The following is a 17,582-nucleotide window of genomic DNA, read 5'->3' as shown; positions in this document are numbered from 1 at the left end:
GCTCCCCACCAGCCCCAACCCCCAGCACTAAATAACCTGGGTCTACATTTTCCTAATAATCTATCAAACGCTCGTGGGCTAATTGCTTCCCACACATAATAGTCCAACATCAAATATTTGACTTTTCTTCCCTGGCTGTCAAGGTCGCTTCTTTGACTCCCAACAGCCACCCCACCCCCAGCTAAACTCTGAATTGTGCAGAAGGAAAATGCAAAAACGTTCCTCACTAAGATAATTATCATAAAAAAATCTTTTCCACCGGCCCCAGCTAAATGCAGCCGGCCCCTTATCCCTGCAGGAATTTGGAGTAGCTCTTGAGCTCTTTTGAGGTTGCAGTTGAAGATTAGCATGTGGATGCCGGGTAATTGTGAACCCCTCCGTTCTCAAAGCCATTAGCCACTGATTTATTTTTCTGTTCTGTTCCTGCTCGGCCGTGAAAGTTGCTGCTGGAACTTAAGCTAGACAAGCAAGGGGCAGCTTTGACAGGCGAGACGCAGGCTGCTGCAGCGTGGTGCGCTTTGGGTCGCGTGGAAGGTGGGACTTCCGCCCCAGCCCGCGACCCCCACCGCATCTGCATGCGGAGGGTTCGGTTTCCAGCAGATAGCTCTTTTGTGTGCTTGTGGGGGGAGGGGGGCTTCACGGGGGCGGGTGGTCACATCCAGGCAGCCAGGAGTAAAGGGAGTCCATGGTCGGCCAGGCAGCTGAGTGCCCCTGCAGAGCTGTGACTCCATTGAAAAACACCATCCCAAAGCCAGCACTCTGGGAGGCTGAGGCAGGAGGATCGCAAGTTCAACCCCAGCCCGGGCAACTTAGCAAGACTTCGTCTCAAAATAAAAAAGGGCTAGGAATGTAGCTTGGTGAGAAGGCCTTGGGTTCAGTCTCCAGGACCCAAAAACCCAAACGTGTCCCAGCAGCCACACAGGTGGCAGCAGAGCGGAAGCCATGCGAGCCCCTCAGTCGGCAGGATCTGGGGAGGAAAGTAAGGATAATCAGCCTTCAGATTGGCTTCTGTGTCAAAAGCTCTATAACAAGTTACTTCACTGTCCAGTCAAGAGGGCGCCAGGGCTGTGTAGAGCCCAGGAGAAGGTGAGTGACGCACCCAGGCACCCTGATGTAGCGTCAGGGCATCGCAGTGCTGCCTCCTGTTTCTTTAAAATGGAATTCCTCATCCTGAGAAATGAAAGGCTCCTGCCCAGCAGGCCCCAGGCACGGGGCCACTCTCCCTGCCTGCGGGGAGCTGAGAGACCCATCTACACCGTGCCTGGGTGGCAAAGTCAGACAGGTCCTGTCCCCTGCCCTGCCCTTCCACGGAGGGCTGCAGCTGGAGGAGGAAGAGGGCAAGCTTGTCACCAAGGTCAGCTCCGTCTCGAGTGCCCCCTCCACTGCATCAGCTTGGATCAGGCTGAGTGTTCATTCTAAATGCTGACAGTTTTATTTTTTTTTCCAACAGTCTTATTGTTCATCTTAATTCCAAATCAGAAGAAAAAAAATTAGTTGATAGGTAGAAGCAGCATTTCTTCTTGTCTTTGTTCTTTCTGTTTGTTTGTTTTTGAGACAGGGTCTCACTGCATCACCCATGCTGGTCGCAAACTTGCAGGGGTACTCCTGACTCAGCCTGCAGAGTCCTGGGATTACAGGCGCCCACTGCCACATCTAGCTCTTGTCTTTCTTTCAAATCTCAACTTTCTGATTACTTTTAGTTGGGTCCAGAAAAGGCCCAACAGGAAGGCATCTTTCTGACTCACCCGCTACCGGTGGTCCCTCCTGTCTTGGCCTCTGCAGCCCACAGGAGCAGCTCAGGGGGGCCCAGGAGGGGCGCTTTGTGCTCAGACCCTCAGGGCTGCCCCTCAAATGCAAGTCTGAGCCTCTGATGACGAGGGGAGGCCATGGAGGGGGCGTGATGAGCACCCCAGGTGCTCGTGGGGCCGTGTTGTGTACCCGTAACACAAGGGTGGTTGTGACATGGGCTCTGCCCCTCCCCTGGGTGAGTCCCTCCATCCCCCTGCCGCGCTGACCTGAGACAAAGCAGGGACACAGTGCAACGCATGTGCACCGTGACATTGTGGGACGGTGTCTGCCCATGGAGCAGGCACACAGGCCACAGGGGCTGGCATCGTGTGCCCCCACGACTCCTTTTTTTGTCATTTCTTGAGACAGGGTCTCGCTCTGCAGTTCAGACTGGCCTTGAGCTCACTTTGTAGCCCAGGCTGGTCTTGAACTCGCAATAATCCTCCTGCCTCAGCCTCCCAAGTGCTGGGATTACAGGCGTGTGCCACCACGCCCGGCATCCCGACTCCTGAAAGAGATGCAGGCTGGTATTGCATTGGAAGGCAGCATCCGCAGGCCCAGCGGGCATTCTTCCTGCAGTGAGAACCCTCCTGCCCTCCTCCTGCCCACCCGTGAGCCTACCAAGGTCCCACCAGCACTTGAGGATGAGCCCAGGGCCTGCAAGGGTTTTCCCTGCTGGGCTCTCCCGGGACTGCTGGGGTGGCCTTCCCTGGAGACCTTGGGGCAGAGCCCACCTCCCAGCCCCGCCCACCGGGGTCACAGGTGGAGCTGGGTTCCTCCGACTCTGAGCCGCCTGTTCCTCTGGCTTGGTGCAGGCTCAGGTGAGCCGCAGGGCCAGGGTGCCCAGAGCCCGCGATGCTGAGATCTGACGGGCCGTGGGTAGCTCCTGCCCCTTCGCCCCCCACACGGACACCCGGCAGCCCTTCCCTGCCGCCCAAACCTTTGCCCCTTGTCCTAAGATGCAGCCGAAAGTCGAGCTGGCAAGTGGCACCAGAGTCAGGGTGGGTGTTGTCCCTGCAGTAGCATCTCAGAGCCCAGCCCCACGATTCCTCTTGGGCATCCACGACTTGGGGCGGGGGCTACGGTGCCCATCAGTAGTGGTGCCAGGTGTGGCCGGAGACAGCACCAAAGAGCTACTCCACGTGTGGGCTCAGGGAAGCTTCCCATCAGCAGGGAAGTGCATGACTGGTGACAGTCATGCCGCCAGGCCCCTCCTTAGGACTCTGGACGGCCCATGCTCCAGGTGGCCCCTTCTGTCTGCCCCATCTCCTCTGCCTGCCTCTGTCCCTGAGCCTCGGTTCAGGCCTTTGCAGCCAACGCTCAGCCCCAGTTTATTAAGGTTCTGCTCAGTGCTGGGTGCAGGCCAATCCTGTGTGTGCACACTCACACACACATTCACACTTGCATCCATGTGCACATAAAAACAGGAGTACACACAGCACACACACCAGTCACCCACGTATACAATCACAGATGGAATACGCACACACGTGCATGGAGAGCACCCAAATACACATGCATGCATATGGAAACACACATAAGCACACATGGAAAGTATACATGCAGTGAACATACAAACATGTGCCCAGATCCATACATGCCCCAAACAGTCACACATACTTACACACGTGCACACAGTCCCTATGCATGCTCACACAAATGGGTGCCAATGCAAGACATGCACACACAGTCATGCAAGATGCATACACACAGGTGCAGGTAGGCTGGGATGTTCACACATGTGCATACGCATTTGTACATGTGCACACATTCACACAGCTGCACGCTCATGCACACGGATTCACCGTTCAGCCCGTCTGGGTGAGAGCTGAGAGCAGGTGTTTCCTTTCCAGGCCTGGGTGGGATGCGGGGTCCCCTGCGGTGGGGACCCGGCCTTAGGGAGGAGCTGCTGTGTGGACGGCTGTGGGCAGGGGCACGGTGGGACCCCCACCCCCACCCCACAGGGAATACGGCTCCAGGCCGATTGTTTGGCTTGGCCCTGTGGTCAGGATGCTGCCTCGTAAACTTAATAATAGCTGCCCCCCTTTTAATTTGTTTGACCTTGACGACAATAATTTATTATATGCGTCGGAGCTCTGTCGTCTTTTCTCCTGATTCATAAACAAAGCGCCGGGCCTGGCTTCCTTCTCCACTCCCAGGCAGGGCCTCCTCAGGCCCAGGAGGCTGCCTGAGACGCGGGAGGGGCCGTGGGGCTCAGCCTTCCCTCCAGTGCGGAGGTCGGGTTCCCCGCCCTGTTCCCCCCGGACAGCCACCCAAGGGCCCAGGGTGAAGCTGGAAGGAAGCAAGCAGGGGTGCTGGGGTGGGCGCAGGCCCCGGGGGAAAGGGTGGCGGATGGCTGGTCCCCGCTGCCCTGCCCACCTCCCCACTCTCTGTCTTGCAGAGGAGCCCACGTTCCGCTGTGACGAGTGTGACGAGCTCTTCCAGTGCAAGCTGGACCTGCGGCGCCACAAGAAGTACACGTGCGGCTCGGCGAGGGCCGCGCTGTACGAGGACCTGGGGGACGAGCTCAAGCCTGAGGGCCTCGGCGGCAGCGGCAGCGATGGGCAGGCTCACGAGTGCAAGGACTGTGAGCGAATGTTCCCCAACAAGTACAGGTGCGCTCCACCACTGGCACCAGCCCCCCACCCCCCGGGGCCGGGGTTCCAGGGAACGGTGCAGACGGGACAGGGACCAGCCGCTCACGTGGCACTGCGGGGCAGTGTGGGCGTAGAGCTGGTGTCAGAGCCGCAGGTGTGCCTGGTCTGATGTCAAAGGGCTGAGCCCCCAGGAAGACCTGCCATCCCCACAGTCAAGCCCCAGCTGGACACAGGGGCCATGGTACCCACCCCCAGGGGTTCCTGGGGTGGCCTTGCCTCTGGACGCACACACACGATTCCATCTCAGTCAGTGAGCCCAGGAAGGGGTCACCCTTGTCCCCAGACCTGGCCTCTGCTCCCCTTGGGTGCCCTGGTCTCTCTGGGGGGGGACCAGGGGGCCTAGTCCTGGGCTCCAGGGAGCCAGGAACTTTTTCCCCTGGCACCTCCTGCTGTACCACTTTCCTCCAGGACAGAGTCAGCAAAACTCTGTCAGGCTACTAACCACTGTGATCGTCAGGGAGTTAGCGTCCATCCTGTCCCCAGCTCCCCGGGGATAGCAGACCCTCTGCCCTGAACAGATGAATGAGAAAATAAGCGTGTGGGCAAATCCCCACTGGGGCCCAGCGTGGTGAGCACCTCTAAAGAGGGTCCCTGTTTTCTTCACATAAACACATAAATCACAATTAACAACAGGGAAAAGATACAACCTCCCAATGCCGGAGAAGCAGGCGTTTCTGATCTAAATGGATGGCTGGGCCCCGTAATTAACAGGCCGTGATATATTACTGCTTCACTCATGAAGATTAACGGTCATCCCGGGGACGGGGCGGGGGGGAGTGGCAGGGGTCCCCCGAGAGGAGGGGATTAGAAGCTGCTTGTTCAGCCAAGAGAGCCCCCCAGCAGCTGCACTCCTGACACATGCATCGGAGACCCTCTTCTCCAGCCCTTCTGGCCTCCTCCTTGTGCCTGGCTGCCCCACTGGGCACGCCAAGGCCACTCAGAGAGCTGGGCTTCCTGGCCTTGCCACCTCTCTAGGGCTCATGGCAATGTTGAGGTCCCCAGACCCCTTTGTTTCTAGGCCCAAGCCTGGCCTCAAAGTTGGGGTCACCCAGAGAGGTGGCCAGGACATGGGGCCTGCAGTAGGCCCGTGGCCCTGCCTGGCCCCAAAGGACACCCAGAATGAGCCTGATGGGAGCGGGGCCCTCTGGTCCTGGGCAGAGGGCAAGCAGAGAGGCCCCAGGTGACCCCTGTCCCTGTGCACAGCCTGGAGCAGCACATGATCGTCCACACGGAGGAGCGAGAGTACAAGTGTGACCAGTGTCCCAAGGCCTTCAACTGGAAGTCCAACCTCATCCGCCACCAGATGTCCCACGACAACGGCAAGCGCTTCGAATGTGAAAACTGCGTGAAGGTACCAGGCGTGGGTGTGCGCCTGCCCCCGAGGCCGCAGGTGTCCTTCCCTGGGGCCGTGAGGACAGGAGGTCCCAGAGATCATGTCACACAGCTCAGGAGGGACAGGGCCAAGACCAGAACCTTGGTCCTTTCCAGGGCAGCTCTGTCCTCAGCCAGCGTAGACGGGAGAGGCCGGGATGAGCTCCCAAAGCCAAGCCCTCGTGGGTCCTGGGTCTTCAGCTCAGCTGGTCCCTGCCTGTGTCTGCGCAGCCTTGTGGGCGGTTTTCTCAGGTGTTATCATGAGGAAACTGAGGCTGAGGAGGCGTGCACGCTCGCCCGAGTCCTTCAGCGGCTCAGTGCTGCAGCAGACACCTGTGCTGGCCAGCCCAGGCGGGCAGGGCGGAGCGGGAGGGAAGCAGGCCCAGGATTCCTTCCCCAGGGCCCAACTAGGGGTGTCCAGGCAGGGCACAGGCCAACAGCGTCTGCCCCCCAGGTGTTCACAGACCCCAGCAACCTACAGCGGCACATCCGCTCCCAGCACGTCGGCGCACGGGCCCACGCCTGCCCAGACTGCGGCAAGACCTTCGCCACGTCCTCCGGCCTCAAGCAGCACAAGCACATCCACAGCACGGTGAAACCTTTCATATGTGAGTTGCCCCCGCCCGCGCCTGCCTGCGCCGCTGCACTGCCCTCTACACCACTTGAGGGCAGCGGGTGTGACAGCCCAGGCTCCTCCGCATTCAGAGGGCTCAGAAATCCCTCGTGGCTGTCCTGAAAGCTCTTGGTGTGACCCTGGGTCCCTGCAGCCCTACAGGTGCCCTCTGAGGGACAGTGCGCCCTCAGAGCCCGTCTCTCACTCTGCCCTTGTGGCCATCGTCCTCCAGGTCCCTTCCCTTTGCCTCGTCTTCACAGTTGCTAGAGGTAGGCAGCGGGTAGTGGCATGGATTGTTCTAGTGCCCCAGTGTCCTATGGGAGGGGCCGGCAGCCTCCTAGGTCCCCTGCTGTCCACGCTGTTCACACCCTTCCTGGCTGAGCTCCATGAGCAGTGTACTCTTGGGAGCCCCCGTGTGTGGCAGGCACTGGTCAAGGTGTCCAGGGACAACACAGATAAAGCGGCCCCTGGCCTTGTGGCACCCACCACATGCAGGGACAGACAAGCACTGAACACGGTGACAACACGTTAGCCCAGGGACGGCGGGGCAGGGTTAGGGTCTCACAAAGAGCTGGCTTTCTGCAGGGATGGGTGCTGCCCTGCATATGTGATGAGGGACACTGGCAGTGAGCCCTGGGGGCCTACAGAGGAGCCTAGGGGCATAAAGCGCAGGGTCAGAGGTCAGCAGGATCAGGTCCAGGGGCCTGTGGGCCAACACAGGAATGGCAGCTCTGATTCCCGGTGAGCTCAGCCGTGCGCATTACGCCGAGGCAGCGCTCATGCGCGCTGAGTCACCGACACTCCAGCCTCTCGCTGAGTCATCCTGACCTCGAAGCCAAAGGTTCCTCTGCTCAGGGCAGGTGGAAACCTGAAGGGACTAAGTGCAGCCTTTCCGCTGCTCCCAGCTCCAGCCCTCGGTGTCCCCAGCTCAGCCTTGGTCTCTTGCCCAGCTTGAGGCAGAAGTCACAGACGGGAGCGGCCCTGTGTGAACAAGGCTTCGCTGGGCCTTGTGCTCGAGCACAAAGGAGGCAGTGGCTGGTAGGATCCCCAGGCGGGGTCCCTGCAGCCACAGGGAACAAAGCTTACATAGACAAAAGAGCTGGGCGCACGCGCACCCTGCGACCGTTGCATGAGACCCCAGGATTTCCACACACACCTTGTCAGTGCTTTGCTCTTGGTGCTGGGATTTGTACCCGATGGGTGATCTGTGCATTCACGCTGGGTTCATCTGCCGCCGGCTCACCCAGAAAGTCCTGTGCCCGTCACAGCAGGCACTGTGTGCTGCAGGGCTCACCGGGAAGCTTGTCGGGGAGCAAGCTCCTGAACCTGGTTGCAGGGGAAAGGATTTGCTGAAAGCAGTTTTCAGTCAGTGGGAAACCTTGGAGGGGAAACCAAGGCCCTCCATGCTCTGTCTCACACATACACACATCCACCCACCACATAGTCGTTACACACGCATGATGCTGACTCATGTCACATGCTCATCTTCCTGAGTCATCACACCGGCACTGTGCCGAGTCATTGCACGCCTGTGCCGTGCGTTGTTCCACTGGAGCTTACAAAACCCTACAGAGCAGGGCACTGCTCGCTCCAGCTGGCAGAGAAGGAAACTGAGCCTGCAGGGCCCAGAGGCCAGGGCCGTGCCCCATGCTCAAGACCCTAGCCAAGGAAGCAGTCCGCCCACTGCCCAATCCACAAATGCTGCTTTGCACCACGGGCCACCTCCCTACTGCAGAGGGGGCATCTGGCCGTGGGGTGACCAACTCCCCATGCCGCCCGGGGCAGCAGCATTTCCCTCTGGAGGGGCCCAGGGAGGCTGAGTTGGGTGGAGCTAGGGGCAGGGCAGTGAGAAGGCTAAGCGGGGAGGGTGTGCATGTCTGAGTGCAAGTAGTAGCTCGGTGTTCCAACGCAAGCTAAGGCATGGGAAACTGCGGTCCTAGACATCGCTGCCTCTCTGCACAGGCAAGGGAGATTCTTCAGGTCCCCTTGGACAATATCGATAACGTAAGCTCCAGGAACTGCAGCACCCTGGGTGGCTGAGCCCACCACCATGCTGCACAAGCTCCTTGCGTGATAGACAGAGGCCAGGGACACCCAGCCAGCCCGGCAAAGTCAGACTCCAGGGCACCTGTGCCTTTCGACTAAGGAGACTGAGCTAAAAGGAAAGCCCCGAGGTGTGCCCGGTGGAATTTGTGGCACCCGTTCAGTGAGGGCGATACGCGCGTTGGAGATGAGGAGTCACACCACGGTGTGCACCCTGAGGGCCACGGCACAGCATCCTCTGGGTACGTGAAGGGCCGTAGGCGGCTTGGGAGGGAAGCTGCAGGCGAGCAAGGGAACCCCAGCCCATGGCCTCTCAAGGAGCAGAGTTCTGAGTGCCCAGGCCTGGGCCCTGGGCACTGTGTCCACCTGTCTGGTCACACCTGTATGCACATCCAGTGCCCGGAAGCACCCAAATCCCCACCTCGTTGACCACAGTCCTAGGTGATGCCCCTCCTCCTGGGGAGCTCAGGTGTGCACTGGGGGTGTGTGTGCGTGCGTGTGTGTGTGTGCACAGGGGGGAAGGGGAGGAAGAGGAGGATGGACAGTGTGTCTGTGCACAGAAGCAAGTGGTCTTCTCCTTGGGGGACTTCTCAGAAGGGGCCTGCGCAAGAATAAGCACACGCTCTGCACGAGGGTGTGCAGTGTGAGTGAGTGCACACGTGTACACACGTGCACCCTTTGAGGGGAAGTCATTACCTGTCCTGGAGGTCCATTGGGCAGATCCCCAGGTCTAGGTCACTGTGACCGCCTGGCCTTTCTGTCCCTACACAGCCACCTGCCTTGCCAGCTCTGAGACGGCTGCCGTCTGTCCCCAGCATCCAGGACCTATCCCTTCTGGGGCCTCAGTGTCCCCAGCCTCCCTGCAACCCTACCCACTGCAGGCCTCATGGTGGGAGCCATGAGTGGAGCTGAGTGTCCCTGTGCCAGGCACAGGGCTAGCCTGGCGGGCCCTCCTCCGCAGGCCTGGGCAGCTCAGAGGGTGACAGCAGTGATGACCAGCCACTGCCAGAGCCCTGAAGGATTGAGCACAGCAAGGGTGTGTAGGTTGGGCATATTTATAGACCCTTCCTCCCGCAGGTCTCTCCCCGTACCATCTCCAAAAGGGGAAGATTTGATTAAATGAGGCAAAGCTCATGCCCCTTCAGCCAGAAAACACTTACCAAGCCAGACAGCCGGAAGGCAGCGTGGTTCACACAAACAGACACTGAGATGAGGGGGCACGGTAACCTCCCGGCCAGGGCCCAGGCATCAGGCAGCCGAGGACTGTGGAGGGCAAGACGCAGGCTGAGCTCATGCTTCCCCCGGCTTGCACTGAGGAGCAAGAGGACATGGCATGGTGGTGTGCAGGAGCACACTCGACTGCCCTCCCCAGAAAACAGGACAGCAGGCTCTCCCCTGGCCCTGGCTCGAAGGCCCCCGAAGATGGGGAGCTCTGAATCCCTGGGACTGTGCTGGGCCCTGACCAGCACTGCTGGAGAATGCACACACACTCTCATACACATACACATGCGTACACAAGTGCTTTGTGTTATGTGTGCATGCACATGTATTGTGCATCATGTACATGCATGCAGTTTGTGTGCATATATCCCTGCACACACACACATGCACAGTGTGTGTGCATACAGCTCTGCACACACAAGGACATGCACATACATGTGGTATGTGTGTGTTCAGCCTTGCGCCCACACAGAGACATGCACACACTGCTTAGCCTGCTCCCAGGCCCTGGTCCCTGCCCCATCCCACCCCTGCCAGGCTCAGGGCTCCCAGGTCATTTCATACCTGTTTGTCTTTGCTTTCTGCTGACGCTTTAGGTGAGGTCTGCCACAAATCCTACACGCAGTTCTCCAACCTGTGCCGCCACAAGCGCATGCACGCCGACTGCCGCACGCAGATCAAGTGCAAGGACTGCGGGCAGATGTTCAGCACTACCTCGTCCCTCAACAAGCACCGGCGCTTCTGTGAGGGCAAGAGCCATTACACACCGGGCAGCCTCTTCCCCCCAGGCCTGCCCTTGACCCCCAGCCCCATGATGGACAAGGCCAAGCCCTCCCCCAGCCTCAACCACGCGGGCCTGGGCTTCAACGAGTACTTCCCCTCCCGGCCGCAGCCCAGCGCCCTGCCCTTCTCCGCAGCCCCGCGGGCCTTCCCCGCACTCACGCCCGGCTTCCCGGGCATCTTCCCTCCTTCCCTGTACCCCCGGCCGCCTCTGCTACCTCCCACGCCACTGCTCAAGAGCCCCCTGAACCACACCCAGGACGCCAAGCTCCCCAGCCCCCTGGGCAACCCGGCCCTGCCCCTCGTGTCTGCGGTCAGCAACAGCAGCCAGGGCGCCGCGGCAGCCACGGGGCCAGAGGAGAAGTTCGAGGGCCGCCTGGAGGACGCATACGCAGACAAGGTCAAGGCGCGGAGCCCTGACATGTCCGACGGCAGCGACTTCGAGGACATCAATACCACCACGGGCACCGACCTGGACACCACCACGGGGACGGGCTCCGACCTGGACAGCGATGCGGACAGCGACCGAGACAAGGTCAAGGACAAGGGCAAGCCAGCAGAGGGCAAGCCTGAGTTCGGGGGCAGCTCCCTGCACCCAGGGGCCGCCAACAGCGTGGCAGAGGTGCCGGTGTTCTACTCCCAGCACTCCTTCTTCCCGCCGCCTGAGGAGCAGCTGCTGACCGCCTCGGGCGCCCCCGGCGACTCCATCAAAGCCATCGCTTCCATCGCGGAGAAGTACTTCGGGCCCGGCTTCATGGGGATGCAAGAGAAGAAGCTGGGCTCCCTGCCCTACCACTCGGTCTTCCCCTTCCAGCTCCTGCCCAGCTTCCCTCACTCCCTCTACCCCCTCGCGGACCGCGCCCTCGCCCACAACCTGCTGGTCAAGGCCGAGCCAAAGTCACCCCGGGACACCCTCAAGGCAGGTGGCCCCAGCGCCGAGTGCCCGTTTGACCTCACCACCAAGCCAAAAGAGGCGAAGCCCATCCTCCCCACTCCCAAGGCACCCGCAGCCCCCGTGTCCGGCGAGGAGCAGCCGCTGGACCTGAGCATTGGCAGCCGGGCCCGCGCCAGTCAGAACGGGGGCGGCCGGGAGCCCCGCAAGAACCATGTGTACGGCGAGCGGAAGCCGGGGCCTGGCGAGGGGCTGCCCACAGTGTGCCCCGCGCAGCTGCCACAGCAGCCATCGCTGCACTACGCCAAGCCCTCGCCCTTCTTCATGGACCCCATCTACAGGTACCCACATGCCCCGCCCTTGCCTGCTCTCCCTAGGGCCCAGTGGCAGCTGGGCAGGGTCCACACCCCCAGCATCTCCCTCTCTGCTGTCTCTGCTGGCTTCAGGGAGATGCCCACCCCAGTCCACACCCTTGGGAGGGGCAGGGTCTCCAGGCACTCGGGGACCCCTTGCCCAGTGCACAACTCAGACACACCTGCCTGGCCTGCAGCCCCTCCTAGTCTCACCCTAGATCCCCAGCCAGAGCCCCGATCCAGGGTGCAGAGGTCCTCTTGGGACCAAACCTCCTTCTCCCAGAGGTTGGGAGGTGCCGCTCCACCTCTGAGTGCCTTCTCCACCTCACAGTATCCCGCTGCCCTTTTGGGGTCAGAGAGGGGCCGCCCAGGGTGGAGGAGGACGAGGAAGGATGAGGGAGTCTGGAGGGCCCATCAGGCCCCACCCACGTCCGGGCAGACAGGTGGGAGAGCAAGGCCGGTACCGAGGAGGATGCAGGGAGGACACCAGGCAGTGACCCCGAGTGGAGGGCACCATGCCCCCGCATGCATGTGGCGGCACTGGTGTGCAGGAAGCGGGCGCAGCCCTGGAGGCCCATGTGCCCCCAAAGGGACTGGCGCGGTGTGGGGACAGGAGATGGCCCTCAACTCTGAGAGGCCCCGGGGAGGCCGTCTTGCTGCTATTGGGACGCTGAGGGTAAAGATAAGGGCCAGCCAGTGATGTCAGAGTGAGGCTGGCAAGAGCTGCAACAGGACAACCTCCACTCTGCCCACGGCACCTGCAAGCCGGGCCCCAGCACCCAGCCGGCCCAGGCAGCCCGTCCGCAGCCAGCATCTGGAAATGTAGCACCACCGCTCCCGGGGGGTGGGGAGCTCATGGCCCAGGGAGGCTTCGCCCTGAAGAAGGGTCCCCAAACCTTGAGATGCTGCGTCCTCACTGGGACGCCTGCTCTCTCCCAAGAGCGTCCTGGGAGTCCCTTAGGGAGTACAGCATTGGCACCCACCGTGACGATCACACTCGCTGCGGGGCCAAGGACGTGGGAAACAGGTGCCCAGAGACTTTGACCTGGACCAGGTCAGGAGGACTGCAATGTCAGGAAAAATTAAAATATAATAAAGTGAGCCTCGATCAGGGTCCCTGGAGACACAGCCACAGGACGGCAGCACGGCGGAAGAGGGGCGTGCTGTCCGCTGACATCATAGGGCTCAGGTGGTGACAGGAGCCCAGCAGGGGGACCCTCTGCTTGGAGCCCAGGCTGCAGCCAGTCCAGCTGCGTCAGGCTGCTTGCTCTGCTCCGCCCTTGACCCAGACGCCCTCCCCGAGCTTGGGGTCAGGGGCCTTCCCGGAAGCTGCTACTGTGCTCCTTTCACACACGCACACACACTCATACTCACACTCAAACGCGTCCGCACACTGTCATGCACACAGTCATGCACCTACTACTGTGACTCACTCACAGGTGTTCACACTCTTACTCGCCCACGAACACATACTCACACTCATTCTCACACACTCACACACTTGTGCGTACACTCACATACTCATTGATACATCCACATAGCCAAGCTCACACACTGACACTCGTAAACACTGCCACACTTGCAGCCTGATTCATGCCTTCTCTGGATGTGTGCACTGACACGTACACACAGACCCAAACACACACTCATGCATACACACACGCACTCTCACACAGGCTCCTGCACCCCCAAGCCCCGTGCCTCGGTGCCCGTCCCGCCCTGGCCAGGCCCTCAGCTTCCCCTCCTGGCCAGGTCTCCCTGCGTCCCGGGCTGGCTGTGCTGTCTTCCACGTCGTCCTCCCCTGCAGCCACCTGTCTGTCTGCTCTGGCCCAGGCGGGGAGCCAAGACTGCAGGGGGCAGAGTTGGCGGAGGGAGGGGACTGAGGTGGGCCTGTCCCAGCCCTGACCCCAGTGACCACCCAGCGGGAGCAGGCTTGACCGTGGCAGCCCCTGGGGAATCAGCGGGGGAACGGGGTCAGGGCTGATGCTCAGCCTCCAGTGGCCCTGCTGTGCTCAGGGAGTCCAGGGCCCACGGGGCAGCCCCACCACACAGGGCTGACTGCCAGCCTCCCCAGAAAACGCTCAGAGCCCCCGCTCGGGGCGAGCCCGGCCCTGACACGCTCGGGAACTGGCAACCAAGCGTTCTGGGGGCAGCAGGAGCCCGAGGGCAATGGGCAGGAAGTGGGGCCTCAGAGGGGAGAGCTGGGGCAAAGAGGGCTTGGGCTCAGGCAAGTGATGGAGGAGTCTGGCGAGAGGGGCAGGCAGTGTGGTCGTGTCCTGTGTGGCCGGTTTGTGGCCACGTGAGCACAGCCACGCGCTGTGGTGTGGAGCTGGCTCTGTGGGGTACGTAACCCTCTGTGTTGCCGTCCAGCAGGGTAGAAAAGCGGAAGGTGACAGACCCCGTGGGCGTCCTGAAGGAGAAGTACCTGCGGCCGTCCCCGCTGCTCTTCCACCCCCAGGTAAAACCCACGCAGGGAGGTGCGGGACCAAGACCCCCGGACCTAGGTGACCCATGGAGGCTGGCCCTCCAGAGGCAGAGGGGATCCACTCCTGCAGAGCCCACGGTCAGCTCAGGGCAGCCAGGGGCATGAACTTGGGGACCTGGTGACAGAGCTGGGACAGGGCCCATAGTTTTGGGCAAAAAGGAGCAGACGCCCTGTAGCAGCCTGGTGCAGGGGGCTGAGCTGGCCATACTGGGGCCCAGACACTGAGCATGCTGGCTGTGTAGAGGGGCAGCAGGGGCAGGGGAGGCGAGGCCACCTAGGGGGCTCCTGAGGAGTCTGGGAACGGGATGCCAAGGTCTGGACACCAGGCATGGACCCCAGAGCCTGCCCAGGCCTGGTCCTCCAGGGTGGTATAGTGTCGTCACCCTGGTGTCCTGCACCCTGGGCTGCCTGTCCTCACTGTGTGGGGCTGGCCTCCACCTCAGAGCTGCAAGTCAGTGTCCCTGCCCCCTGCCCCCCGCCCCCTAGAGGGTCCCAGGCCGCTCAGGCCACCCTCAGTCCTGTGCCCACTGGAGCATTGTTCTCAGGCTCCTCGGCGTTTCCCGCCGTAGACAAACCTGCAATTTGTGAAACCTGGGCCTCAGCTGAGTTCACAGCTAAACTTAGCGCCTCCCATTGTTTCTGGGAGCCACGCAGTTTGGTCAATAACTTCCCCCAATTTTCCTCAGGACGGGCTGAGAGAGCCGACAAGCCAGCCAGGCGCATCCTGTGTTTGTGTTTGTGTGGGGAGCTCGGCCGGGAATATCTGATCGGGCTGAGCAGCCGTGCAGGCGGGACCCACCCAGGCCTGAGGAAGAGAGGCCCGCGGGGGGCCGGCCGCCCATTGTCTGTCCTGCCCGGTCCTCTTGGTCCACCACCCTCTGCCTGCCCTGTGGCCCCTGGCCAGGAGGAAGGGGCCGGGGAGGATAACTAATAAGTCACCAAGCTCTGTGGGCTGAGGCTGGGCCATCGCCGGGGCGGAAGCCCCTGTGACTGTCTCTGCAAAGCACAGAGGTTGTTACTGTGTGGTGACGTCACCTGACACCGTGCAGGTGGCCAGCTCACGCATGTAGGCGTGCAGCCCTCAGGTGCAGGCTGGTGTCCTGATGAGGGCCAGGTGAAGCTGGGATCCCTGTGGGCAGCTCACAGGTGTGGGCCTAGCACAGGTGTATGCAGTGACTCCAGGGTCCCTGGCATTTCCCCCTGAGTTCCTGCCCAAACCTGAGGGTGCTTGGCATGATGGGCCCACATTCCCGTGGGCCCCTGGCCAGCCTCCCCCTCCAGAGCACCCACAGCAGAGCTGCAGTGGACATTGCTGAGACCTGAGTGGCTCCCCTGTCCCCTCTCCTCCCCTGTCATCAAGACTGAGGCCTCATCGGCCCACCCAATCAGGGGCTTCGATCAGAACTCTGTCCACCAGATGGAGAAGACCTATTCCTCTCCTCCCTCTTTGACCAAGCCAATGGTGTCCCCAGGGAACAGAGGCAGCTCCCCTATGCCCAAAGCAATTGCCCTGCTGGGTGTGATGACACTTGGCATTATTGTTTGGTATGTGCTTTGGGGAGGAATCTAGTCTTAAATGGCTACTATTTACCTGCAATTATGGTATACTGCCACTAGGAGGTGGTGGTTCCCTGAGGGTCCCCTCAGTGTTTTAAACTAAGATTAAAAAACATAGTGTTATATGTAACCCAAACTAGAGAATAAGTGCTGGCTAGGTTCAGCCAGCTGCACTGCTGACCTGGGTCAGAAAAAGGGGTTATGTGACCCAATCCTTTCCCACTGAAACCCGCCTGGTTGTGAAAGGCCAGCTCCCGCTCCCTCTGGCTAGACCTGGACAACACCCGGAGTCCCAGGGAAGGGCAGGATGATCAGCCTCAGAGACCCCAGGATCCACTCAGCACCTGCAGATGTGCTCAGCCTTAAAGCACTCAGGTGCCCCAGAGGGGCCCACGCCCTGCAGCTGGGCGGCAGCTGATCCCTGACCTCTCCCCTCTCTTGTACCTGCAGATGTCAGCTATCGAGACCATGACGGAAAAGCTAGAAAGCTTCGCGGCCATGAAAGCTGACTCTGGTGGCTCCCTGCAGCCCCTGCCCCACCACCCCTTCAGCTTCCGGTCCCCACCCTCCACGCTCTCAGACCCCATCCTCAGGAAGGGCAAGGAGCGGTACACGTGCAGGTGAGGCTCCTTGTGCAGGTGGGCGAGGAGGTGCCTGGTGCACACTCGTGGCCCTGAAGCGCGCTCAGGGTCTTGCTCTGCCACCTTAGAGCTGGGTTTCTGTGAGCACACCGCACGGCCTCTGCCTTCCTGGCTGAATCCAGGAGGCCGGGGGATGGTCAGTGTGTGCCACAGCTCTTGGGGACAGCTGGCCACAGTGTTGGGCATACACACTCCCTGACTGTCTCAGGACTGGTGCCCGCGGTCCAAGCTGGTCTGAGCCTGCACCGACTGCACTGGGGCTGGGGCTGTGATGCTGCCGGGTGGCACTGGTTCAGCGGTGCCACAGCCCAGCTGGCTTCTCTACAAGACCAAAGCTGGGCTCCAGCGCCAGGGAGGAGGCTGGGACTCGGGTTTTAGGTGGCATCGGCACCCAGGTGTGAGGCTGGGGGCTCAGGGCATCAGATGCAGAGAAGGTCAGGGAAAGCAGGCTGTAGGCCACCCTGACACCTCCCTCCCCGTGCTTCCTCCACCAGGTACTGTGGCAAGATCTTCCCCAGATCAGCAAACCTCACCAGACACCTGAGGACGCACACCGGGGAGCAGCCATACAGGTAGGAGCTCCCGAGGGCCGGGGGAACCGGGCGTCCGGGGAGGTCATTACTCTGAGCACCGTCAGCTCCCACTTTGAGCAGACATGGTTGCAGCCAGGCTGCTCCCACCGGACGTGAGGTCTGGTGGCTCCCTGGTCTGCTCCTGGCCCTCCACCTCCTGCCCCTTTTGAGGTTGGGATGAGGCAGGAGGAACCCAGGAAGCTGACGGGAAGGTCCTTCCCTGCTCAAGGACGTAAGGAGCAGCTCTCCAGCTGCACTGACTACGGCCCAGCAGGACTGAGCATCAGCACAGGTCTAGCCCCTCTCTGCTCCTCTCCCAGTGGCCGCAGATGCCCTCCTGGGTGGAGGACCAGGGAGGGACCTCAGGCAAGTGTGGGTCCCTGTCCTGGGCGGGGGGCATCTGAGGATGCATGAAGGATCCCAGGGAAGCCCTGGTTGGGAAGCCACACATCTGCCCTAAGCACTCCTATCTCTAGGGCAGGAAAGTGGCCGCACCCCGGAGGCAGTCATAGAATCTGGGGTTCAGAGCAGCTCCCCAGAGAGTCTTGCCATCCCTATTCCAATGACAAAGAACCAAGGCTCAGAGATGCCCACGACTCAGAACCTGCT

The 17,582-nt window shown here is 61.1% G+C and overlaps 1 protein-coding gene across 1 annotated transcript in view; it reads left to right on the top strand.

Moving 5' to 3' along the window:
• Positions 1 to 17,582, top strand: part of Prdm16 (PR domain containing 16) — a gene marked incomplete at its 5' end in the record, with an annotated part of 187,941 nt that overhangs the window by 157,788 nt on the left and 12,571 nt on the right. The window contains 7 exon segments of the mRNA XM_013504223.1: positions 4,190 to 4,403; positions 5,649 to 5,796; positions 6,271 to 6,424; positions 10,290 to 11,706; positions 14,089 to 14,176; positions 16,211 to 16,380; positions 16,896 to 16,973. Coding sequence (XP_013359677.1) covers positions 4,190 to 4,403; positions 5,649 to 5,796; positions 6,271 to 6,424; positions 10,290 to 11,706; positions 14,089 to 14,176; positions 16,211 to 16,380; positions 16,896 to 16,973 — 2,269 coding nt within the window.

The sequence above is a fragment of the Chinchilla lanigera genome, unplaced genomic scaffold (assembly GCF_000276665.1).
Source record: "Chinchilla lanigera isolate Chin_1 unplaced genomic scaffold, ChiLan1.0 scaffold00085, whole genome shotgun sequence".
In the NCBI taxonomy this organism is placed as follows: domain Eukaryota; kingdom Metazoa; phylum Chordata; class Mammalia; order Rodentia; family Chinchillidae; genus Chinchilla; species Chinchilla lanigera.
Note: the sequence above shows the minus strand (reverse complement) of the source record. Positions and strands in the feature narration are given on the sequence as shown.